The 25,898-nt window shown below is 41.3% G+C and overlaps 1 protein-coding gene and 1 long non-coding RNA gene across 2 annotated transcripts; both read right to left on the bottom strand.

Moving 5' to 3' along the window:
- Positions 1–10,111: 10,111 nt before the first annotated feature.
- LOC119899871 lies at positions 10,112–12,676 on the bottom strand. Its single transcript, XR_005443931.1, has 4 exons — positions 12,466–12,676; positions 11,617–11,696; positions 11,068–11,403; positions 10,112–10,634 (listed from the first exon to the last, which is right to left on the bottom strand). It is a non-coding gene; the product is annotated as an uncharacterized LOC119899871 (long non-coding RNA).
- Positions 12,677–19,122: 6,446 nt separating this feature from the next.
- On the bottom strand, positions 19,123–20,680 carry LOC119914127 (NADH-quinone oxidoreductase subunit I-like; the record flags this gene model as incomplete). The annotated part of the gene is given in 2 exon segments (XM_038733185.1): positions 19,123–19,785; positions 20,615–20,680. Coding segments are annotated over 2 exon segments (198 nt in total), but the record flags the coding sequence as incomplete, so codon positions are not given.
- Between the last annotated feature and the right edge of the window lie 5,218 nt (positions 20,681–25,898).

The following is a 25,898-nucleotide window of genomic DNA, read 5'->3' on the forward strand; positions in this document are numbered from 1 at the left end:
TTGGAAAGGGCATCATCTCTGAATTTTATGATTTACTGAGAGAGTTTTCTTCTGAGTCTAAATTCCATGCATGGAAAACTGGGCTGGTATTTATCAAGCTTCTCAAAGTGCAATTTTAGTCCTAAGAGAATTCATGAAATATACTCCTATCTCTAAACTTGAGAATATAAGCAAGTTATCAAATTTCTTAAAGCTAAGAATCACTCTTACTCCCAGTTATTTAAGACAGCTCAAGAAGTCTCTCAAGTGGATAGGAGCTGCAAGTCAGTTCTTAGCAGTGTTATGAGTAATTCTGAGAAGCTTGATAAATACGGGCCCAGGCCAGTAAGTAAAGTAAATGGGGTCTCAAGTGGTTAGGAGTTGCCAGTAGGGCTTGTGATGGCACTGTGGAGACCAAGACATGCGCAAATCTTTCAGGAGAGGAATATTTGTTTCTGAATTATTTGACGACGCACAGTTAATAAGACGGGGTCGGACAGCGCAAGCATAATCCTTGCCAGCGAGTTGGTGAGGGATGTCATCTCACCACTGACTTTATGCAGTACTGCGTTTTCAGTTAAACTGAAGGTGGTGATGACACTCAGCAGCAATGGTGATGAATTTGGTTCGTCACAACCATCAATAAGCCGAATAGTCATGGAAACAATTATGGCACTTACAGCTCCACACACTGTCACGCGTTTCATCGACTTCCCAACAACACCCCCGTAATCCGACAGAAGTAAACACCGTTCATGCATTCCCAAGAGCAATTGATGCCGCTTCTGTAAAGACAAACTTTTTATCTTTCTTAATGTGTAGGCCATGTGTAGGCCGTCTCTTGAAAATTCTTTATTGTTAAACGTGTGTTGAATATAAACTCCTCTTAGGAATTTCACCATTCAATGTGAATTTATCTGAGAATATTCTCAAATAAGGAAATGTCTTCAGTGATTGGTCCTTGGCTACACTGTCATCCAAAATCCTGTTTGCGGCACAGCAAAGTGTCTACACTTCACTGAAATTAGGACTATGATGCTTAATAACTAACTTTTGAACACAGCTTTGAGCCAAGAATCTTTTTACTCTTAAGTCAGTTCTTAGCAGTGTTCTTATGAGTAGCTTGATAAATATGGGCCCTGATCTACAGGAGGAACTATCATTGGAACATTGGTGTAACAGATAGGTAATACACGCCTAAGACTCTTACAATATAATTGGCTAATAAGGGTGTGTATTACTCCAGCAAAATTAAACAAATTTAATTTGAATATCCCAGACACATGTAAAATATGTGGGGTAAATAAGGGCAATTTATTTCACTGCCTCTGGCAGTGTCCAAGAGTGAGGGAGTTTTGGAGAAGGTTAAACTGTCTGTACAGGAGATTCTTTCAACTAGATTAGATATGGAACCTAGGAGCATCATGAAAATTTTTTATAAACGTGTTCTCTACAGGCAAAAAGGACTATGGCCTTATCATGGAAAAACTTTGGTAAACCCACTATTGCTGTGTGGTTTAGGGAACTTATATCTTGTTTATCTCTGGAAAAAAAATTCTTACACTCTTAAGGACAGACAGGAGGTATTTCAAAATGTATGGGTTTGTTTCATCAAACAAATGAAGGACCATGATTTGTCACGCCTGATGGACAGGCCTGGAACGGTATAGGTGCACCCTCTGCACAACCCAGTTTCTTCTTCTGCTCTCTGGACTATATGTTAATGTATCTTCTGTGGACTCATGATTATGTGCCTTCATTGGGGAGGCCCCCTGACCACCATGTTTTTGTTTCGATGTAGCAAGTGTGTATAATATAAAAATAAAAAATTTGTTCTGACGGTGAATGTTTGTACACTTCTGTAACATTTTACACACCTCTCTGCTGTTATTTGTTCTTGTATGTCTTTCTATAAAATGAAAATCCAATAAAGATAAGAAAAAAAAAAGATAGGCACAAGAAAACACACACTGGGCAGATGACAAGTGGAAAATTTCTTTTTATGGACAGATGAGGTTAAGTTTGAGGTTTTCAAATCACAAAGTGATGAATGTTTGTGAGATTGTTGAAGGAAAAATTCGGGTTTGGGCCAGTAAAAAACCCCAAAACCTGTCTCCACCACAGTGTTTCCTCTACAAACTGAATTGTGACTGCAGCTACTAAAATTTCCCACACATTACAACTATGCAAGCACGGTAACACTCATTGCTTGGCTCGCTTCCTCTCCTTATTCATCAAACATCTATGTGACACGCACTGTTATAGCAAACGATGTGGGTTTTGTAGATCATTGGCAGACTTTCTGGGGAAGACCTGGTCTGATTCGGAGAGATGCCAGGCTGACTTGGGAAGGAGCAGCTCTCATTTCTAGAAATCTGGCCAAGTTTATTAGTGGACCAAATCCATGACAACCCAGAGTTGAGACCAGGAGGCAGAGTCGCAGTCTAACACACTTCTCTGCTCCTCCATTTCAGGAGTTATTTAGTGAAAATCCTATAGTGACAGTGTCTGCCCCCTGACCATTGAAATTATTTAAATCAAAGGTAAACAGAAGAGGAGCTGTACATAAAAACCTCATAAAAATTAAAACCACAAGAGCAATAGTGTAAACGAATAGGAAAATTAAATATGGACTGATCTCTCTCTTCTAAAGGTGTACTAGTAAATGAACTAATTTCAGATTATGATATTGATTTATTTTGTCTTACTGAAACCTGGCTGGGTGATGGAGAATATGTTAGCCTAAATGAATCCACCCCTCCCAGTCATATTAATACTCACATTCCTCGAGGCACAGGCCGAGGAGGTGGAGTTGCAGCTATCTTCGACTCTAGCCTACAAATCAGCTCTAAACGTAAACTAAATTAAAACTCATTTGAAAGCCTTGTTCTTAGTCTTTCACATCCAAGTTGGAAATCACTGCAACCAATTATTTTTGTTATAGTGTACCGAGCACCTGGTCCGTACTCTGAATTCTTATCCGAATTTGTTTTTGTCAACTTCAGGCTTGCTGCGAATGACACTCGACTCTGTAGCCCCTCTAAAAAAGAAAATACTAAAACAAAGACGGTTAACTCCATGGTATAATACTGAAACTCGCAAATTAAAGCAAATATCGCGGAAACTTCAGAGGAATTGGCGTTCCACCAAACTGGAAAATTCTAGTCTTAAAACTTATAGGAAGGCCCTCCGTAATGCCAGAGCAGCGTACTACTCGTCATTAATAGAGGAAAATAGGAACAACCCCAGGTTTCTTTTCAGCACTGTAGCCAGGCTGAGTCACAGCTCTATTGAGCCAAGTATTCCCATAGCTCTCAGCTGAGCTTCTTTAATGATAAAATTCTAACTATTAGAAACAAAATTCACCAAGACCTGCCCTCAACTGGCACCGACTTATCTCTAAACTCAGGAACCTTAGAAACAGCTGTAGAACCAGATATATGTTTAGACTGCTTTGCTTCCCTCAATCTTTACCAACTAACTTCAATAATTTCTTCATCTAAACCATCAACCTGCCTCTTAGACCCCATCCCGACTAGGCTGCTTAAAGATGTTTTACCCTTTGTCAGCACTTCTATACTAGATATGATCAACCTTTCTTTATTAACAGGCCACAGTACTTTAAAGTAGCTGTAATTAAACCTCTTCTGAAAAAGCCCAAACTTCATCCAGATGTTTTAGCCAATTAGACCTATATCTAACCTTCCATTTCTCTCTAAGGAGAAAGCAGTTGCTAAACAGCTGTTTGACTTTCTACAGAGTAATAGTTTATTTGAGGATTTTCAGTCAGGATTTAGAGCTCAACATAGCACAGAGACAGCACTGGTGAAAATTACCAATGACCTCCTAATTGCATCGGTCTCTGTACTGGTTTTACTAGATCTTAGTGCTGCATTTGATACCATTGACCATCAGATCCTTCATAAAAGAGCAGGTCTAGACCATACTCTATGATGTTATTTACAGAAGCCCAACAATTCCCACCAAGAGCGAGCACTCTGCGACAGAGGCAAGGAAAAACTTCCTTTAAGAGGCAGAAACCTCGAGCAGAACCATGGCTCAGGGTGGGCGGCCATCTGCCTCGACCGGTTGGGGGTGAAGGAGAGAGAGAGAGAGCAAGAGAGAGAGAGAGGGAGAGGGCAAGAGAAGAACAGAGAGAAAAATAGAGGGATGGAAGGACAGAGAGGGGAGTTAGGCAGCCTACACAATATACACACAGAGGTACAGACAGTAAAGGTGATGTTGCTATAGACTGAATGAAAAATGGTACAGATATTTAAAGTAGTGTTAATGAGAACAGTCGTAATGTTAATGATTATAATAACAATAATAATAATAGGACTAGTAACAATAATTGTAGCAGAGGGTCTCGAGCAGGAACACGGGGGCAGCAGGTGGCCCGCAGCCACAGATCCAGACTCCACAGCTCCAGAGTCAGAAACACCTGCAGGAAGTGATAGGAGGAGAGAGGAGAGGGACGAGAAAGCACAAGACTACCGGAAAGGGGAGAAGTTGTGTTAGTAACATGCATTAATGGAATGAGGTTGCATACAGAGGGAGAGAAAGAAGAGGAGAGAGGAGCTCAGTGCATCATAGGAAATCCCCCGGCAGTCTAGGCCTATAGCAGCATAACTAAGGGATGGTTCAGGAATCACCTGAGCCAGCCCTAACTATAAGCTTTATCAAAGAGGAAAGTCTTAAGCCTACTCTTAAATGTGGAGATGGTGTCTGCATCCTGAACCCAAACTGGAACCTGGTTCCACAGGAGAGGAGCTTGATAACTGAACACTCTGGCTCCAAGTCTACTTTTGGAGACTCTAGGAACCACAAGTAACCCTGCATTCTGGGAGTGCAGTGCTCTGGTGGGGTAGTAAGGTACTATGAGCTCTTTCATCAAGAAAGCACAGCTATCTCAACTCAACAAGAGCAAGGAACGAAAGACCTGAAAATTCCAAAACCTACAGACAAGACCCATGCAATACAAACAAAACTGGAGAATTGTCTTGGAGGAATAAGGATAACAATCCCACAACACGGGAAACAGATAACAGATGGATGAAAAATCTGTCCGATAGTGAACTCACCCAACCAATACGTTTTGGCAAAAGGACTAAACTTCGCCATCACACCACAGCAGCTACCTATAGTGGACCTCATCATAGCTACAGAGTCAGCAATTACGAAAAACATATTAACAGAAACAGAAGCAGAACGGCTCAGCCTAAAGGTATCAGCAGCCCTTTCTAATGTGAAGGCACCCCCTTCCAACCTCACCATCCAAGAAATGAGAGCTGTGACATCACTGAGCAAGGATAAAAACATCACCATCTTACCAGCGGACACACACTACTAATGGACACTAACACATATGAGACACTGACGCACGACCCAACCAGCGGGTAGAAGAAGACCACAACTTCAGAAAGAAAACTCCATCACCCCGGGAACAGTATTAATGTTTGTATCCTGAAGAAGCCATTCCATGCATATATGGACTACCCAAAATACACAAAGACGGAGCCCCACTCAGGCCTATTATCAGCAGCATCAACTACATCACCTACAACATTGCCAAACACATATCTACCATATATGTGGTTTGGCAACCTTTGGTTGGTAACACGCCCCCCCACATCCAAAAACTCCATTGACTTTGTAAAAAAAGTGTGGTGTATAACATATGTGTATTTGACCATAACAGTTTAAAATAACACTCTAGCAGCTGGAAAGAGGCTCAGTGAACCCTCCTATGGAATTTGACCTCTGACCCAGTGTTAGGGGGAGTAGAGATTAGTGTTTATGAAGGGACTGAACTCTTCTATGGTGTCTAACAGATGTTTACACTTATCCTACAGCACTGTGCCCTTATATGGTATTTGGCAGATACCTAAACATGTCCTATATAAGCTGTGTTTGATGTACAGAGAGACAGAGTCGCCATCGGGCTGGGTCACTCTCCAAGCTGCTGCAGAGCTTGTAATTGATGCTGAATTCCTTGATGTAATAAACTTTTATGATCAAGAACAGTGTCAAGCGGATTTCTTCTCAACACATCATCACAGCATTATTGTTCAGACACCACAAAAGTTCGAGGAGTAAAACCGGACCCAGATGAAACCACGGTGTCCTAAGATGTGACCTCTTTGTTCACGTGCATCCCCACCATGTAGGCAGTAGAATCCGTAAAGAAATTGCTACTACAAGACAACACCCTGGAAAACTAGAGCTAGCCTCAGCCCTGACCAGATCTGTAAATTACTAGACCTCTGTCTAACACCACCTATTTCCAGTACAACGGAGGATTCTACAGACAAAAGCATGGCTGTTCCATGGGCTCACCTGTGTCACCCATTGTGGCTGACCATCTACATGGAAGAAGTGGAGGAAAAAGGCTTTAACTCCTGTGCTGGCAATCCGAGGTTTTCAAATAAATAGCTCAGGCAAACACTTGTCTTTCTGTGAATTTTCTTCAAGTCTTCTGCAGAAGGACTCACAGCAACACACATACATGCATGTATGCTTGAATGAGTGAGGACAGCTGAGTGAGCCTGTTATTTATCCAGCTTTAGGGTCAGTCAGAAACAATTTGTCCCTGAAGTCTGGATAACAAAGAGAACAGAGATATTTGGACTGTTACTTGTACACAGATTCAGTGCCAAATCACACATTAGTCTCCCTGAGTCCAGGGTTACATGCAAAATGTCTGGAATTCCCATTACACTCCTTCAGAGGAACAGCACCGAGCCACTGGTACAGGTATGTACTTAGGTCAAAATAAAAAACCCAGGAAGTGCAAGCCTTCACAGAACACATCAACTCCATGGACAGTAACATCAAGTTCACACGAAAAGATGTCCACAACAACAGTTTGGCCTTCCTGGACTGTGCTCTACACACTGAAGAGGACAGGAGCCTGCAAATTGGGTTTACAGGAAACCCACACACACACAGACCATTACTTTTTGATTCCCACCACCCACCACCCACCACCCACAAGCTAGGAGTCATCAGAACCCTGCACCACAGAGCAGACTACATACCCACAAGTGCAGAAGCCAGAGAGAAGGAACAGAACCACCTGAAGGGGGCACTTACAGCCTGTGGACCCTAAACGGACCTTTGTGAAAACAGCCACAAAATCCAGGAAGAAGAACAAAACTACAGGGGAGGAGGAAAAGAAGGTCAAACACAACAACATTGTGATTCCATATGTGTCTGGAGTATCAGAGAAACTCAGGAGGATTTTCAACAAACACAACATCCAACATCCAACAACCCTGTGTTTTTTAGATACTGGTACACCCCAAAGACCGCACACCCAAACACAAGAAAAGCAATCTAGTGTATATGATCCAGTGCAGCGAGGAATGCACAGACCTGTACATTGAGGAAACTAAACAACCACTACACGCATGGCTCAACACAGAAGGGCCAACTCCTCAGGTCAAGACTCTGCTGTCTACTTACATCTGAAGGACAGATGACACTCGTTTGAGGACCACCAGGTGCACATTTTAGACAGAGAATGGAGATGGATGGTTTGAAAGAGGTGTCAAGGAAGCCATTTACACCCGGGTTGAGAAGCCATCAATGAACAGAGGAGGGGGTCTATGCCACCACTTAAATTGCTGTCCTTTCATCACTTCCCAGGAAACTGAACAAGCATTTCCTCTTGGCCTCAGGTGTAGATGCCAACGATGGTCGTTCAGACTTGGCCATGACGGTTCTAATGACCATGACGACTGTTGTTACCACTGTTGTTACCACAGCCAGAGCGCTTCGACAGGGCAGCTGTGGCGCAGGAGGTAGAGCCAGGAGGTTGCCTGTTAATCGGAAGGTCAGTGGTTCAATCCCCGGCTCCTCCAGGCTGGATGTCGAAGTATCCTTGGGCAAGATACTGAACCCCGAATTGCCCAGGCTGACTTCTCTTCATGCAGAGCAAGTAGGCTACTGTACTCTGTGTTGACATTTTTACATCCAGTAAAGTTAGGTAGTACTACTTGCAACAAATGTATCATATCAACCAAAGCAGTCTGAAAAGAAGCTGCGCCTCAAAAACACCCGCTAGCGCGCCCTGCTGGGCGTTTTGAGAAGAGCAGCTGGCGTGAGCAGCTGGCGTGAGCAGCTGGCGTTTTCAGCTGGCAAAAAACACTTTGGTGGACATGGGCCCTAAATTATTTTTCAGTTTTCAGATGAGTCTGAAAAAGTGGTTGTTAGGAAAAGAAAGGATGGAGGTGACTGGATGATCTGAGGTTAGTAAAGCAAATTAGTGATGCAAACTAGTCCTTTAAAGCTAATTAGGTGACGTTTCTTTTTGGATTTTAATGTGCAAATAAAATGCACCTCAGAAGGGAGGTGCATGTGAAACTCATGTTGTCTATTTTTTTATATTAATGTCTACAAATAAATGTCAAAAGCTGTAAAATATAGACACAAAAGGCAAATATGAACAATCTATAATCTATCTATAATGATTCTGAGGTCATATCAACAGGGTTGTAGGGGGTGATACCCAAAACATGCTGTGCCATAAATGTAAAATAACTGTGGAGAGCATCATAACCAACCAAATTACTTTCATCTAAGGTCACATAAAATTACATAAAACTATGGATAAACACTGAAATTTTAAGCTATTGTAATGTGGATTTTGTTGGGGTTTTATTTTCAGAAATAATACACAATATGTGCACAATTTATTTTTCTGTGTTTGCTGACGGCACCCTTTCCTGCGAGTTCTAATGATGAATTATATTATCCTCTACTGCCATCAAGTGGCCTCTTTTGTGTACTAATTTTAGTTCTAATTTGTTTAATCTTTGTTAATAATTCTACTTTTACATAGTAAATTTAGCTATATTTGACTATAAAACTTTGTCCCAACATTTGTTATATTTTTGGATGATCTAATCTTAACATTCACCATAAGAACCATGGAGGTAAAATCTTTTTTAAAGATAAGCATGCATAAATTAACACTATTAAAACCTCAAAGGGACATATTGTAAAGATCAAAACATGTTCTGATTACACAATCACAGTTAATCAATCACTTATTGCGTAAAACCCATCATTCTTTGTTATGTGATACTTTTCACATGGCTGGATGTCTTTCCTCAGTAGGGAGTATCCCACTTGGCGCAAAATGCTCATTATCCCCATTATCTTGGCAGTGATGTTGACTTTGTTGGTTATCCTCCCTATTTTTTGGTTACAGACATTACTCATACTCCCCTGCCTAAGTCTGTTAGTATGCTAAGTATGCTCACAGATAGTAAATAAATCAATTAATTTGACTAATTGACGCAAAGAATTTGCATTGATGCTTCGTTTAATCCATGTAACTATACAGCACACTGTTTCACATTTATTACTGTTGCACATTGTGCTTACGCTGTGAACAATGGAGGAAGAGAGAGAAAATAGCAAGGGACGAAGAAGAAAGTATCTGAAGTATGGGATTATTTCATGCTAAAAGAAAACAACTCTGTAATGTTACAGCCTACCCATTGTAAAATGAAACTGCAGACCTCAGCTGTAAATGTACACACGTGCGTTTGTTGTTCTCCTGGTGGGGCCGTGAATTTGGGTTATAACGTTGTAGTCATGAGTTAACTTGGTTAGGCTCGACTGCACATCTGCCAGGCTGCTTGAAAAGCAGTCTATTACGTATTTGGGTTCTTGGGCCATAGTTTCAATGGCTACCTTTTTTTTTTGCTCAGATGGGAACCCATTTGTGAAAACAAATCAAGCAAATCCTCTTTTTCACTCTCCTCAAGTGTGCCCTGAAGTGCCACCACGCAAGGAAACACATTACTTTTAAGTATTGGTGGAATTTTGGCTTTATGGTAAAATGTATGGACTGTCGTGATGGACTCCTACATTGACCACATTAAAGAGGCAGTGTGGTGAGTAGTTTGGACAGTTCATTTCACTACATGTAGTAGGGTGTGTTACAATACATGTCAGTAACACTTGCCTATCTAGGCATTCATTGTGAAATACGGATGGATGGCTGGCAAACATTTATGGTGCTGAAAAAACAAGACCATGATATCTTGACCAATACTGTCAGGGACAGTTTTAGTTTTTTAATACTGCAGGATTATACCAATGTCAAGTATACAACATTCATTGTGTCAATGTTTGGATCTGTGTATATCAAGATATGTCATGTCAAAGTCCAGCAAAGAAATATGAATACGGACATACGTAACGATGAGCTTGAGAGCGATGAGAGCTTATTTGGTGGCTTTGCGGAAATATTACATGAATATAAAATGGGAATGAAAACAAACAAAACAAAAACATGAACCTATATGATGCTACAAATAAGGTTAGACTTTAAATATAACCAAAAATCTATTACCACATATACTTCTGGGGGTTGTGCACCAGTCTCATCAGAATGGTCTTCTGTCCATAGAAGAGTTGTAGGAAGGTCATCAACACCATCTTCAGCCAAATCTCTGTTGAAGTTTGTCATAATAACTCCCTGTGTTGCACATGGGTGTGACATGCTGAACTGGACTCAACGATGCAAGATCATCTGCTATCGAGTGTTGCACTGGACTTGAGTGTTCTGCTGCTTGGGGTGGCAGTGCGGGAATCCAAAGTTGGATCTGTTGATCAGGTCGTCTGAGTTTTTTGGGATGCTGTTAAAAAACATATATAGTAACAAAAAATACACAGCGAGGTGAGTTTTAAAGAAACAAATAAACAGTTGCTTGACAAGCATTTCCCCCATCAATCTACACTCAATAACCATAACAATAACAATTTTTGTGAATTTATTCAAAATCAAATAATATTTTTAATTAATCTACTGTATAAAACAATAAAGTGTGGAAAACTGAAGCAACTTTATACTGTAGTCATGTTTTTTTAAATTATTTCAAAGTTGAAGTCCCCCCAAATGTGTGCATTATCATATTTTCTTTAAAAAGTAAGAAAGGTCCTTGAGAATTTTAAGAGCTTAAGCTGAATTAAAAAATACTTGTTGTATTGTAATTGTAATTTATGAAAATCAGCTACACATTCGAAAAGCTGGCATCGGTAAATGTAAATTTTTTCTGCTCTACATATTACCTTTTCGTACATCTCACTGTCATCTGAGGAATCTGAGACAGATGCCTAGTTCCTCCTCCATTCTTGGACCTCACTTGATGAAAGTCATCATTTGGAAATGCAGCCACCCAACCTCTATCCTCTGTGTGCTTTTTTTAGCATTACAATTTTTATGTCTTGCCATTACACCAACATTCTGCACAGCAGAGGTTCGACTTGGTTCTCCAAGAGACCCAGCCTTTTTCATCCGTCTTGTGGCAATCTTTTGGCAAATCTAAAACTGCTTCTTAGTCAGTATTTCCTTCCCTCCTGCCAAGCGGTTGCCATATGAAGAGATATATTTTGCCCTTTCTTCATCTGTCATAATACAAAAGACAGCTCGGTCAATCGGCAATTAGAAATTAAAACTCAAAATTACTTACATTTCTTTTAACTGAGTACAACTCAAATGGGTGCAGACAACATTAATCTGAAAAATGTTTAGGCTACAGTATATCAGAAATATATTCAATACTGAGTGAATAAGTTATTAATTTGAAAGATCATTTTCAAGGGTAGTTATATCATTACCTTGTCCATTTTCATTCAGTTTATATCTTCTTCTGCAACATTCCTTGACTTAAGGAAGTCCTCAATGTCCTCCTCCATGTCTACATACATAACAGTTAGTTATTAATTCAGTCATTTTGACCTTTCTTTACATTCTTTAATTTATGCCAGACAAAGCTGACATCTCATATTACATATACTGTACGCAAGACAAAACTATTTAAAAAAAACAGACAAAATCTTATTAAATAAAAATGTGTCACATGTAAGTGAATCTTTAAAGAACCTCTGAGGAATTAATGTCTCTTCAAGTCTTTCCCAGTTGGTGAGAAAAGGCTGGTGTTTCAACTCTTTCATTATGGAAAGAAAATCCCTTTTGCATGGTAAAAGTCACATATTTATCAGCATGTTAGCAAAATGTGTCCACATTAGGCCCTCACAGATAAGAGCAACTGCTAACTTTTTACGTAGCATTATGTTATTAATGTAAACAACAAAGTTCTAATAAACAATGGCTAATTCCACAGTCCATTAATTGACACTGCATGTTGTCGTCTATATGTTACAGATGCAGCAATGACGACATTAAAGTTAGCTTACTCACTCAAGTGAACATTGTGAAGCTAACGTTCATTGGAGGACAACAATCCTGAAGTTTATAAACAACGTATTAACAGGCCTACTGCTGCAATGAAAGACAATCTGCTGCAGAAACCGTAACGTTAAACACACTGACAACACCACTGTTGTGCAAACATTACAGACTAAAGGAGTTGGACCACCTCACTATCAAAATCACTGCGTTTTTCCCCTTTGCCCAATGCTGACATTCGATAGTTACATTGTGTCATTTAAAACACAAAACTTTACCTGAAATGGACCACCTGTCCGTACACAGCTCATGTAACTTCACGTCAGGGCACCTAAAAGGAGCTGGGAGCAGCTGCCTGAGCCAAAATGACAGCTATGGCTCAGAAGTAACGGAAGAAGATAGGTATTGCTAGGTAACGCAAAAGTATTGTGAGGGAATTCAAAACATATTGTGAGACGCAAAGTATTGCGAGGTACTGCAAAAGTATTCCGAGCAAATGCAAAGTAGTCCTCAAAGAAAATCCTCGCTGAGCCCTCGGAGCCACCGTAACAATGCAAAAAGTCTGCAAGGCTTTAATTGCTGCAAAGGGTGGATTATTTGATGAAAGCAATTATTATTTCAATTAAAACTATATTTCTAACCTTGTCAATGACAAAAATAACAAGGCGATTTTCTCAGAGCCCTGACTGCATTTGTGTCAGTAAGTAAATTTCTGAAGCAGTAGGCCTACTGATTTTTGAATTCCAAGTTGTGTCTCTCGTTTCATGTGTCACAGTACTAATGGTTAATCTACAGGTTATTTAGTGCTTTAACACACCCTGTCAGAGTTTTTCAGTGTAAAAATAAATCAAGTTGATATGTCAGGAGTTCCTGTCGGGACGAAAGTAACACTTGTTACTTTAGCTGAAAATAACAAGTGTTACTTTTGTCCTGCTACAGTGACCACAAGTGTTTCTTTTGTCCCGCTGCTAATGTGGTGAATTTCTCTGTGTTGCAGCATGTATTGAAACATGTTTATGTTGTAGAGTGAGGGTTAGAAAGACAGACAGAGGTCTGATTCAGCCAGATGTTTTCATGCACATTTTGGAATTGCGTATAAAAACAGCTGGATAGAAACATGACTATCTTTGCATTATTTTGAGAATTTATATTTATGTTATGAATATTCATTTTCATATTATTGTTGAAGAAATGTTTTATAAAATGGATTGACATTGCCAATAAAAATTATAAATACAATGAAAATGTAATTTATAAATTTTTGTGCAAGGACAAAATACATTTGCAGTTACATATTTACAAGGTCATAGGTCACGTATATTTAATAAGAAAAAGGGAAACACAAAAAATCTAGTTGTGTTACTTTTGACCCAACTGATGGAGTTGAAAGTAACAATGTGCCTCTTATGTTTAAAGTGAAATTATATGGAAGTTGTTCTACATTTGTACAAAATACCACCTGATATTCATAGACCACACCAGTTAGTGACTATAGGAAAAATATATCACTGTCTACAACATAATCTTTTAAAATCTCCCTGCTCTCCCCTAGTGTATATGTATGTGTGTGTGTATATTTATATATATATGTGTGTGTATATGCAGTGGGGAGAACAAGTATTTGATACACTGCTGATTTTGCAGGTTTTCCTACTTACAAAGCATGTAGATGTCTGTAATTTTTATCATAGGTACACTTCAACTGTGAGAGACGGAATCTAAAACAAAAATCCAGAAAATCACATTGTATGATTTTTAAATAATTAATTTGCATTTTATTGTATGACATAATTAAACATAATTTTTAATTAGCAAGTACTCTTGTTAAGTAGTGTTACGGCAAAAAGGATAAAACTACATGAATATTAAAATCATCTACAGTAACTGTATCTGTTTTAAGGATAAAAATTGATATGGACCAGGTGCTCGGTATACTGTAACAAAAAGAATTGGCTGCAGTAGGGCTGACCCCCAATAGTCGAAGATTCAATGCTTTGATGGGCGGAGCCTAATTCGACTGTCAATCTCACAGTCGAAGCTTCGCAGTGAAACAAGGATCACGCCATTTTGGCAATATGGGGGTGCTCAATGTCTGATTTTACATAGAACTACCAGTTTTCTCCCAATAACTTAATATACAGCCTATTACAATATACATTTCAACATTTATTGCTGTAAATAAACATGTAAAAAGAATAAATCTTCCAATAAATATCCAAAAGTAAAATCCAAAATTGTAACCCTAACCCTGGGTCGTCAGTGCGCATGTGTAGGTGTCAATGTAAATGCTCCGTATTTTTGTATAGCGCCTTTCTAGTCTTTTGACCACACAAAGCCCTTTTACACTACATCTTCAATTCAATTCAATTCAATTCAATTTTATTTATATAGCGCCAAATCACAACAACAGTTATCTCAGCGCTTTTCATAAAAGAGCAGGTCTAGACCGTACTCTATGATGCTATTTACAGAAGCCCAACAGTTCCCACCAAGTTTTCTGGCTCTGGAGCTGTGGAGTCTGGATCTGTGGCTGCGGGTCGCCTGCTGCCCCCGTGTTCCTGCTCGACACCCTCTACTGCAACGACTATTGTTGCTAGTCTTATTGTTATTATAATCATTAACATTACGATGGTTACCATTAACACTATTATAAATATCTGTACCATTTTTCATTTAGTTTATAGCAACATTACCTTCGCTGTCTGTACCTCTGTGTGTATATTGTGTAGGCTGCCTCCCTCCCCTCTCTCTCTCCTTACATCCCTCTCTCTCTCTCTCTCTCTCTTCTCTCTCTCTCTCTCTTTCACTCTCTCTCTCTCTCTTTCTCTCTCTCTCTCTCTCTCACCCCAACCGGTCGAGGCAGATGGCCGCCCACCCTGAGCCATGGTTCTGCTCGAGGTTTCTGCCTCTTAAAAGGAAGTTTTTCCTTGCCTCTGTCGCCTAGTGCTTGCTCTTGGTGGGAACTGTTGGGCTTCTGTAAATATCATCACAGAGTACGGTCTAGACCTGCTCTTTTATGAAAAGCGCTGTGAGATAACTGTTGTTGTGATTTGGCGCTATATAAATAAAATTGAATTGAATTGAATTGAACCAAGAGCAAGCACTAGGCGACAGAGGCAAGGAAAAACTTCCTTTTAAGAGGCAGAAACCTCGAGCAGAACCATGGCTCAGGGTGGGCGGCCATCTGCCTCGACCGGTTGGGGTGAGAGAGAGAGAGGAGGCAGCCTACACAATATACACACAGAGGTACAGACAGTAAAGGTGATGTTGCTATAGACTAAATGAAAAATGGTACAGATATTTATAGTAGTGTTAATGATAACAATCGTAATGATTATAATAACAATAATAACAATAGGACTAGTAACAATAGTCGTTGCAGGAGAGGGTGTCGAGCAGGAACACGGGGGCAGCAGGTGGCCCGCAGCCACAGATCCAGACTCCACAGCTCCAGAGCCAGAAAACCTGCAGGAAGTGATAGGAGGAGAGAGGAGAGGGACGAGTAAGCACAAGACTACCAGAAAGGGGAGAAGTTGTGTTAGTAACACAGGCAGTCTAGGCCTAGGCCATCTGCATTCATCATTCACACGGAACTGGCAGAACAATTGCCAGGGTTCAGTATCTTGCCCAAGGACACTTTGACATGCAGCCTGGAGGAGCTGGGGATTGATCCGCCAACCTTCCGATTAATAGTCAACCCGCTCTACCTCCTGAGCCACAGCCACCCCTTTTTTTTTTTCCTTCACAGGTATTAAACATTTATTGTCATTTCAGAGGAATGTTTACATTAAACATATGTATTGTTTCCATAGGAGAAATGCAGATTTATAAAGAATGGATACTAAAGGCTGACAGAATCAGAATCAGCTTCAATTAAACACACTTTTTCTTACAAGTTAAAATAAACAAATGCAGGTATGCATGTTACAAAGACAGAGTGTAGAGAATTTATGGTTCATAATTGAGGTGTTACAGTGAAAGCAGATGTCTTATGCTGTGGCGGTGGGAGCGTACTGCATCACTTGTCTATCAAACTCATTCTCCTTAGCTAAATAATCTTTGAGGTATGGGTGGGATCTGTGTGCATCTTTCAGCTGAGAGAGGTACCCTTTGGTTACGTCAGGAGCTTTGCCCAGGTGCTGGGTCAGCACAATGAGGTTGATCAACGTCTCATGGTGACTGCTATCCTTGTCAAGTGCCTCCTGTAGCACTCCCTCAGCCTCCTCCTACTTGCTCTACAGTAACAGTATGTAACAGGCCGCCTGCCCGTTGAGGAGCAGCAGTGTAGAGGAGTACTTAGTTTAGTTTAGTTTAGTTTATTTGTTTAGCACGTTTGGTACAAGTCCAGAACAATGCAAGGAGGGAACGAAGCCAGACTAGGCTTGTACAGAGTTCCACTCCTTTTCCCATATTAAGTCACGAGATATGCAGACTAAGCATCAAAGTAGAAGAAAAAAAGAACAACAACAAAAAACAGAACACACTTGTCAGACATCTCCTGGAAAATGTAGTAGGCATCCGCGTTCATCTCATGGTAGTAGATGGAGCAGCCGTGAGGAGGAAAGTGGTGTTGGCGGAACCAAACTCCTTGCCATCTTCTTGTCTAGATCAGCAACAATAGCATCTCTTTTGCTTTCATTGGATTTATACTCCGCAAACATCCTGACAGCCTGAAGCTGGGGTGGAGAGTTGGCCTTGATATCATCCAGGGCAACAGCATACTTCCTCTGGGCTATGTATGCTCTGTACAAAAACATGTCCCTTTGAGTCTCCTTCTCTGGTGTTGACGGCTTCACCTTTTGAGCCTTGTTCAAAAGGTGAAGCCGTAGTGCGCGCGTGTCGGATGGGCTTCACTGGTGTTGTGCCGAGTTGTCCACACCTCGCTGGACTTTTGGATAATTTATCACCTTTAATGAACCACACAAAGAATATTTTATTGTTTTTTTAAATAGCCGGCTACTTGAAATAGGGGTAACCGCAACGTGCGTGTAGTTGTCAACAGTATAGAATGCATGCAAAACTCACACAAGACTGGTGAATGACAGGCGAGAGAGAGAGAGCGATCTTCAAAAAGCCTCAGTTTAGCTGGATATTTACAGTGTAAGTTGAATGAATAGACTGCAGCTCTGCATCTTCTCAAGATTAAAGCTGAGCTACCGTGTGCGACCCCCCCCCCCCGCACACAAAAGCACACATGAATCAGTGGACTATAGGCAGGACTTGACAATTCTGATTAGTCTATGTAAATCCTTAGTCGGGGACAGTCCTAGGCTGCAGTGTTTTCCAGGTTGGGTAGTTGGGAACAAGGCTTTCAAATAATAATAATATATAAATAATTATAAATAAATAAATAATTTAGTTTAGGTTTAGAGCTGATTAGTAGGCTAGAGTCGAAGATAGATGAAACTCCACCTCCTCGGCCTGTGCCTCGAGGAATGAGAGTATTAATTTGACTGTGAGGCGTGGATTCATTTAGGCTAACATATCTCCATCACCCAGCCAGGTTTCAGTAAGACAAAATAAATGATAATCTGATATTAATTTCAACTCTGCAGCCTGGTCTCAACTCTGGATTGTCATGGATTTGGTCCACTAATAAACTTGGCCAGGTTTCTAGATATGAGCTGCTCCATCATAAGTGGGATGGATGCCGTCTCTCCGAATCAGACTATGGCCCAATCCCAATGTCCACCCTCACAGACTTTGAGGCGCGTTCCTGGGAAGTCCGTGAGGGCTTAGGGCTGTCCCACTGTCAAATCGTCAAGTGTGCGAGGGCTCTCTTGCAGACATTTTGACTCTTTTTGTAAGTCCGCATTTCTGCAGACTTTGGCTGAGGGAATTGCTCACAGTTCATAGCGGTATGACGTGACACACGGGGATTACCAGGGGAAGCCTGGAAGTAAAAGAAATATCACGGCAAATCCGCGTATTAAGTGAAGAAGAAAGACGGTAAACAAACAAGCATTGACACCAAAGCTGACGTTATGTTTGTGCAACGTGTTTCAGCGTCTTCAAGGTAACTTCCTGTTTACAGCATTGTGAGCCCTTGCAGCCTCTCAAACTCAATCACTTTCCAAGTGACATCAGTAAAGTCTGTGAGGGTTCAGGGCTTAGGGGGGACATTGGGATTGGGCCCAGGTCTTGCCCAGAATGTCTGCCAATGAGCTACGAAGCCCACATCGTTTGCTGGACACCACCTTGACAACCAGCAGCGAAATGATGACATACATGTCATCACTGGTCAGATTTGGCAGGGTTCCAGAGAAAACTACGGTGCCCAACATTGTTTTTGCATATGTACGACTCAACGTTAATCTTGTCAACCCCTGATGTGAGAAATGTAAACGGGTTGGTGTTGAACAGTGGTCTTAAGCTTAGGGCTATTCCTCTTTTGGACAGTCACCCAGCCTCCCTGGCTTCCTGGGTGCTCAGGAGATGCCAGGGGACAGCTACCTCAGACAGGAACTACCTCTGGCCGGTCCGCACAGGCTATTTAGGGCTGGCTAACTACAGTAGCTAACGATTGAGTTTCCAATTCATTAAGCCTCACTGCCAACGCGAAAAAAAAACTACACTTGTTATATGTACCATTATCATTAAAAGAGGCAGAGAAACGGCTAACTCTCTGTAAGGTACTTTGATAATTGATAAATGCTCTAGAAATGAAAGCTTCTAAATATTTGGCACACCGAATGGGAGAGGGAGAAGCCATCGCTAGCTGCCAAGCTAAAGTAACAAAACAAAAAGCCCTTTTAACTGTGTCCATTTAATACCTTTTTCCAGAGTTTTAAACCACATCTCACAGGGACCGCAGCCTTCATCAATGGCCTGATTCTACCCAATTTGGTGACCTTGAGAAGTGGATTACATTGCTCTTTTTGTGTCTCCTACTTTTTCCAAAGTCAATACAAAACTTTCACGCTTGACACATCAAGTGTTTCTAACAGAATTTAATTTTTTGAGTCAGGGTAGAAAGAGCACAAAGGCCATACAACTCTGCACTGACACTCAAAATAATAACAATAGTCTATGTATACTGTAGGACATCAGAATCAATCCAGGATAAAGTCTGCAATCAGTGTACAGCACTCATACTGTCACAGCATGACTCAACCTCCTTGTGTTTTAGTTCAATGGGACTGTACAGACAACCACATGGCTCTCATGATCCCAGAGTGGGCCGTGCTGAGACAGCTGTACACTTAACACACAGACAGCATTGGTAGTATTCATCATTCTACAATAAATGTGTAGAGAAAGGTATATTCAACATATAAGAAGAGTACGACACTGACACCAAAGGAACTGTTACAAAACTTAAAGATGCATCAGCAAACCCAAATCCAACCCTGAAGCACATCCGTCGCAGCTGAGTCAGTCTTCTTTCAGTATGTACAGTATGGACGTATGTGGATGTCAGAGAGGTTATGCTGGTGTGCTGACTGTACACTCTGTGTGTGTGGTGTCTATCGATAGAGGTAATCAGCTTGTATGTTGGCAGCTATCTCAGCTTCCCACTTGTCTCCATTGTTGAGCAGCTTCTCCTTGTTGTAGAGCAGTTCTTCGTGGGTTTCAGTGGAAAACTCAAAGTTAGGACCCTGAAGAAAGAAGGAAAGATGAAGAGAGGAATGTAAGAAAGAGAGGTAACAGCAGGAATAAAAGGAAAAGAAGAAAGGACAGATGTAAAGATGAGGATCATCACATTAAAATAACAGTTAGTGGTGGGGGAAACTAAGCTTTCTTGAGCACTGAACAAGCAATTGTCCAGAAATGTTTGATAAAGTGGCGGCATCTGCTGGGCAACCATTGGTATTATATTGATGGATTAATTGCAGATAGCTTACATAATTAATTAATTAAAAAATGCGCTCCTTTGGCTCTGATGCAATCGCCTCTCTCTGTCTGTACTCACCACTCTGTGTGCCGGAGCAGAGTCTGCCCACAGTACTAGCTAATTGGTTACAAGTCACGAGTAATAGCCTATTAACACTGACTATTGTACAGAAGTAGCCCATAGAACAAGCAAGCCACCACGCTGCAGCCGCTGCCCTCCTCTCTCAGCAAAGCTCCGCACACACATACATGGAGCAAAGCTAGCGGAGACCAGTGTAAATTACACAAGTTCACCATAAGTACGGCAGTTACTGCAAGTGCCGCAAAACCAGCAGTACTGGTAAAAGGCTGATTCACTCAGTATTTTGTCAGAAATGTCAGATTGTTCCATTTGGTTCCAGTGACATTTATTTATAAATGGGAACTTACCTGCTGTAAACCTTACTTTTATTGCTGCTTTGAAAACAAGTTATAATAAAATATTAAATTTGATTACTGTTCTGAATGTATTAATTCTTTTAAGTTAGGTCAATTCTGAGAACCTGCAGAAACCCTGAGTTCACACTGTGCTGTAACATGGGATAATGCACATACCTCTACGATAGCATCCACAGGACACGCCTCCTGACAGAAGCCGCAGTAGATGCATTTGGTCATGTCGATGTCATAGCGAGTCGTCCTCCTGCTGCCATCAGCACGAGTCTCTGCCTCGATGGTGATGGCCTGGACACACACAGTGTTGGAGATGAAGAGACACAGAGCAGACAAAAAACTGGCATAAAGCTCTGTCAGTTACCTGGTATTTACATAGTTGAATGTGCTGACAACAAAAATCACACAAAAATTATCAATGGAAATCAAATCTATCAACCCATGGAGGTCTGGATTTGGAGTCACATTCAAAATCAAAGTGGAAAACCACACTACAGGCCGTACAGAACGTTCTCCACGGCGTCTCCAGACTCTGTCACGTCTGTCACATGTGCTCAGTGTGAACCTGCTTTCATCTGTGAAGAGCACAGGGCGCCAGTGGCGAATTTTCCAATCTTGGTGTTCTCTGGCAAATACCAAAAGTCATGCTACCACTAGAGTGAAAGCACCGCCAGCATTCAAAAGTGACCAAAACATCAGCCAGGAAGCATAGGAACTGAGAAGTGGTCTGTGGTCACCGCCTGCAGAACCACTCCTTTATTGGGGGTGTCTTGCTAATAGCCTATAATTTCCACCTGTTGTCTATTCCATTTGCACAACAGCATGTGAAATTGATTGTCAATCAGTGTTGCTTCCTAAGTGGACAGTTTGATTTCGCAGGATTGTCATTGACTTGGAGTTACATTGTGTTGTTTAAGTGTTCCCTTTATTTTTTTGAGCAGTGTACACACACACACACACACACACACACACACACACACACACACACACACACAAAGATAGATGTGAGGCAATCAAGCAACATATGCAGTGGATGTTGTTTGTAAGTGTGGCTGTGTGTGTGTGTACCTGGGCGGGGCAGATAGCTTCACACAGCTTACAGGCAATGCAGCGCTCCTCTCCTGAAGGATACCTAGTGTAAAGTCATTACAAAGACTGTTAAGGTTTAATCTAGAGTGCTGTTTGTTAGGTAAAGTTCGTTCATAACATTGACATTGGAATTCTAAATCATGATGGTCCCATTTAGAGGACAATAACACCTGAAGGGGATGCTTTAGCACAGCGAACTTGTGCTGTCTGTGTTTTCGTCTAAGAGCTTTGGTCCTTTTACAATTAGGCCTGATGATGACTGGGCTATGGACAAGCTATCAGGGGAAAGGCTACCTGCAGGGGACAGTAAGCGACCGAAACAAGCGTAATGTTGATACTAGTGCGGGGCTGATAAACGATGCCATCGTCCAATGTGGACCCAGCATCGTGACTGTACTTCCCGCATGTTAAAAAAACAAACAAAAAAAGTCTTAATTTTTCACATTACACCACCTTGTGAAAGCTGTTTTTAATCCCCACGACCATTACCGCCCTGCATGGTCTCTCAGATCAACTGAACTTGGTTTACTGTACATCCCTCGTTTCCGGTTGTCTACAGTAGGTGGAAGGTCATTTAGTGTTAATGCTCCAAAATTATGGAATTCACTGCCCCTTTCACTTCGAAATATTTCATCTGTGGCTACATTCAAGACACAGTTAAAAACATATCTATTTAACATGTATTTCTTTTAAATGTGACTATATGTATCCTATGTGATTGTAAGTTGTGTGTTAGTGTGTAAATGTATTGTAAATGTACCATGTAAAGTGACCTTGAGCTCTGGAAAGATTAGAGACAAAATTCACCAAGACCTGCCCTCAACTGGCACCAACTTATCTCTAAACTCAGGAACCTTAGAAACAGCTGTAGAACTAGATATGTTTAGACTGTTTTGCGTCCCTCAATCTTTACCAACTAACTTCAATAATTTCTTCATCTAAACCATCAACCTGCCTCTTAGACCCCATCCCGACTAGGTTGCTTAAAGATGTTTTACCCTTAGTCAGCACCTCTATACTAGATATGATCAATCTATCTCTATCAACAGGCTATGTACCACAGTACTTTAAAGTAGCTGTAATTAAACCTCTTCTGAAAAAGCCCAAACTTGATCCGGATGTTTTAGCCAACTATAGACCTTCCATTTCTCTCTAAGGTTCTGGAGAAAGCAGTTGCTAAACAGCTGTGTGACTTTCTACAGAGCAATAATTTATTTGAGGATTTTCAGTCAGGATTTAGATCTCATCATAGCACAGAGACAGCACTGGTGAAAATTACTAACGACCTCCTTATTGCATCAGACAGAGGACTTGTCTCTGTACTGGTTTTATTAGATCTTAGTGCTGCATTTGATACCACTGACCATCAGATCCTATTACAGAGACTGGAACATTTCATTGGCATTAAAGGAACCGCTCTAAGCCGGTTTAAGTCCTATTAGTTTGTAAATCTTAACGATGAGTCCTCCATGCATGCCAAAGTTAGTCATGGAGTTCCTCAAGGATCTGTCCTCGGACCAATCCTCTTCACTTTATATATGCTTCCTTTAGGCAATATTATCAGGAAATATTCCATAAGCTTTCATTGTTATGCAGATGATACTCAGTTATATCTATAGATCAAGCCAGATGAAACTCATCAGTTAGCTAAACTTCAAATGTGCCTTCAGGATGTTAAAACCTGGATGACCTGTAATTTTCTAATGTTAAACTCAGATAAAACTGAAGTTATTGTTCTGGGGCCTAAGCACCTCCGTGACGCATTATCTAAAGATATAGTTTCCCTTGATGGCATCGCCCTGGCCTCCAGCACCACTGTGAGGAATCTTGGAGTTATCTTTGATCAGGACATGTCGTTTAAGTCTCACATTAGGCAAATTTCAAGGACCGCCTTTTTTCACCTATGTAATATTGCAAAATCAGGAACATCCTGTCTAAAACTGATGCAGAAAAACTAGTCCATGCATTTGTTACTTCTAGGCTGGATTACTGCATTTCCTTATTATCAGGCTGCTCGAAAAAGTCCATTAAGACTCTTCAGCTGATCCAGAATGCTGCAGCACGTGTTCTGACAGGAACCAGGAAAAGAGATCATATTTCTCCTGTCTTAGCTTCTTTGCATTGGCTTCCAGTAAAATCCAGAATAGAATTTAAAATCATTCTTCTTACCTACAAAGCTCTTAATGGTCAGGCACCATCTTATCTTAAAGAGCTCATAGTACCTTACTATCCCACCAGAGCACTGCGCTCCCAGAATGCAGGATTACTTGTGGTTCCTAGAGTCTCCAAAAGTAGAATGGGCCAGAGCGTTCAGCTATCAAGCTCCTCTCCGTGGAACCAGGTTCCAGTTTGGGTTCAGGAGGCAGACACCATCTCCACATTTAAGAGTAGGCTTAAGACTTTCCTCTTTGATAAAGCTTATAGTTAGGGCTGGCTCAGGTGAGTCCTGAACCATCCCTTAGTTATGCTGCTATAGGCCTAGGCTGCCGGGGGATTTCCCATGATGCACTGAGCTCCTCTCTCCTCTACTTTCTCTCCCTCTGTATGCAACCTCATCCCATTATTGCATGTTACTCACACAACTTCTCCCCTTTCCGGTAGTCTTGTGCTTTCTCGTCCCTCTCCTCTCTCTCCTATCCTTCCTGCAGGTTTTCTGGCTCTGGAGCTGTGGAGTCTGATCTGTGGTGCGGTCACCTGCTGCCCCCGTGTTCCTGCTCGACACCCTCTGCTGCAACGACTATTGTTACTAGTCCTATTGTTATTATTGTTATTATAATCATTAACATTACGATTGTTATCATTAACACTACTATAAATCTGTACCATTTTTCATTTAGTCTATAGCAACATCACCTTTACTGTCTGTACCTCTGTGTGTATATGTGTAGGCTGCCTCCCTCCCCTCTCTCTCTCCTTCCATCCCTCTCTTTTTCTCTCTGTTCCTCTCCTTCCATCCCTCTCTTTTTCTCTCTGTTCCTCTCCTTCCATCCCTCTCTTTTTCTCTCTCTCTCTCCCCCCCCCCCCCCTGTGATTTACACACTTCGTACTTTAACAAACTCCTCCTAGGGATTTAGTCAGATCGACGTCCAATTTCTGCTGTGCCTTCTAAAGGCATTGAAGATGAAAAGTTGTGCTATTTGCGAGTTTTCGTCAATGGGCGTGTCTGAGGCTTCGATGATTCGCCATGAAACAGGAATTAGAACCGAACTTTACGTGCTTGATAACTCTCCCACCCCGCAGACATCTACACACCAATACCGATACCATAGGGGCAAGTGCTATGTAGCTCCACATAGGGGACACAGGAAGTGACATATAACACCTTCATGCGACGTCGGAACCGCGTAGCAAATTCACAGCTGCACCGGCAGAGCTCCAGAATATGTAACTCGGCCGGCTCACACCCAGACGCACTACAAGTGCGAGGGCCTGCTCAACGCTGCTTGCCGCTTTAATTTCATGTTGCTTTTTCTAGAACTTTATCTATACAGGGCAGTTGTTATTATAGGGCCTTATAATTTTGCGGTGCAGAAAACTGAGTGGTTATTGAGTGGGCATCCTCACCTGCGCAGGGCGTGTTCTCCTCTGAAGCGCGGAGACAGCGGTCCCTTCTCAAATGGGTAATTGATTGGTGGCCGGCTCTCTGAACAGGTAGCTCATTGTCATGCCCCAGACCTGACATCACAATAATCACTCAGGTTTGAAGGAGAAAGGATATTTGTCAACTCACATGCAGATCCCATGGACAAAGAACATTTGCTGGGAAAACAGTAGCCAAACCACTTCAACTGGTAGAGATCCTTTTGGTCCATTTGATGTGTAAATGCACTCCTCTTATGAAAATGTACTTCATGAAACATTTATTTGTGACACTGAGGTAATTTGAAAATGATTTCATCAGAACCAATAAGACAAAGAATGAAGAAATTTGTTTCAGTGGTGCTGAGCAGGACAGCATGAAGAAGTGACAAAGAAATGTTTCCCCCGACCTTAATTTTTATTTAGTCTTTATAAAGACTACTTTATAAAGAAAAGATTCTTCATGATTGTTGGTAGAAAGAAAACTCTGTATTAGTCCCCCTTTGTCTGAAAATGATTCCTCTTTCCTGATTTGTAATCAGAGCTGAAAAAAAAAAAAGAGTCATTCTATAATGTGTCACATTCTTAAAGTGTGTGAAGTTCAGCTGACCTCTGAAGAGCTCTGTCCACAGCAGCGTCTGGCAGCTCGGTCTGTGATGGACTTCATGTCTGTAGGGATGTCCTGGCATTCACATACTCTGCACACACAAACACAATCAAGTCAGAGAGCTGTGTGAGTGATCAGGTTAAACATATGACCTCTTACTCTGTCTGTGAA

Source organism: Micropterus salmoides, unplaced genomic scaffold (genome assembly GCF_014851395.1).
Source record: "Micropterus salmoides isolate LMB-PRFRI ecotype aquatic unplaced genomic scaffold, ASM1485139v1 Ms_hic_scaffold_1, whole genome shotgun sequence".
NCBI lineage: Eukaryota > Metazoa > Chordata > Actinopteri > Centrarchiformes > Centrarchidae > Micropterus > Micropterus salmoides.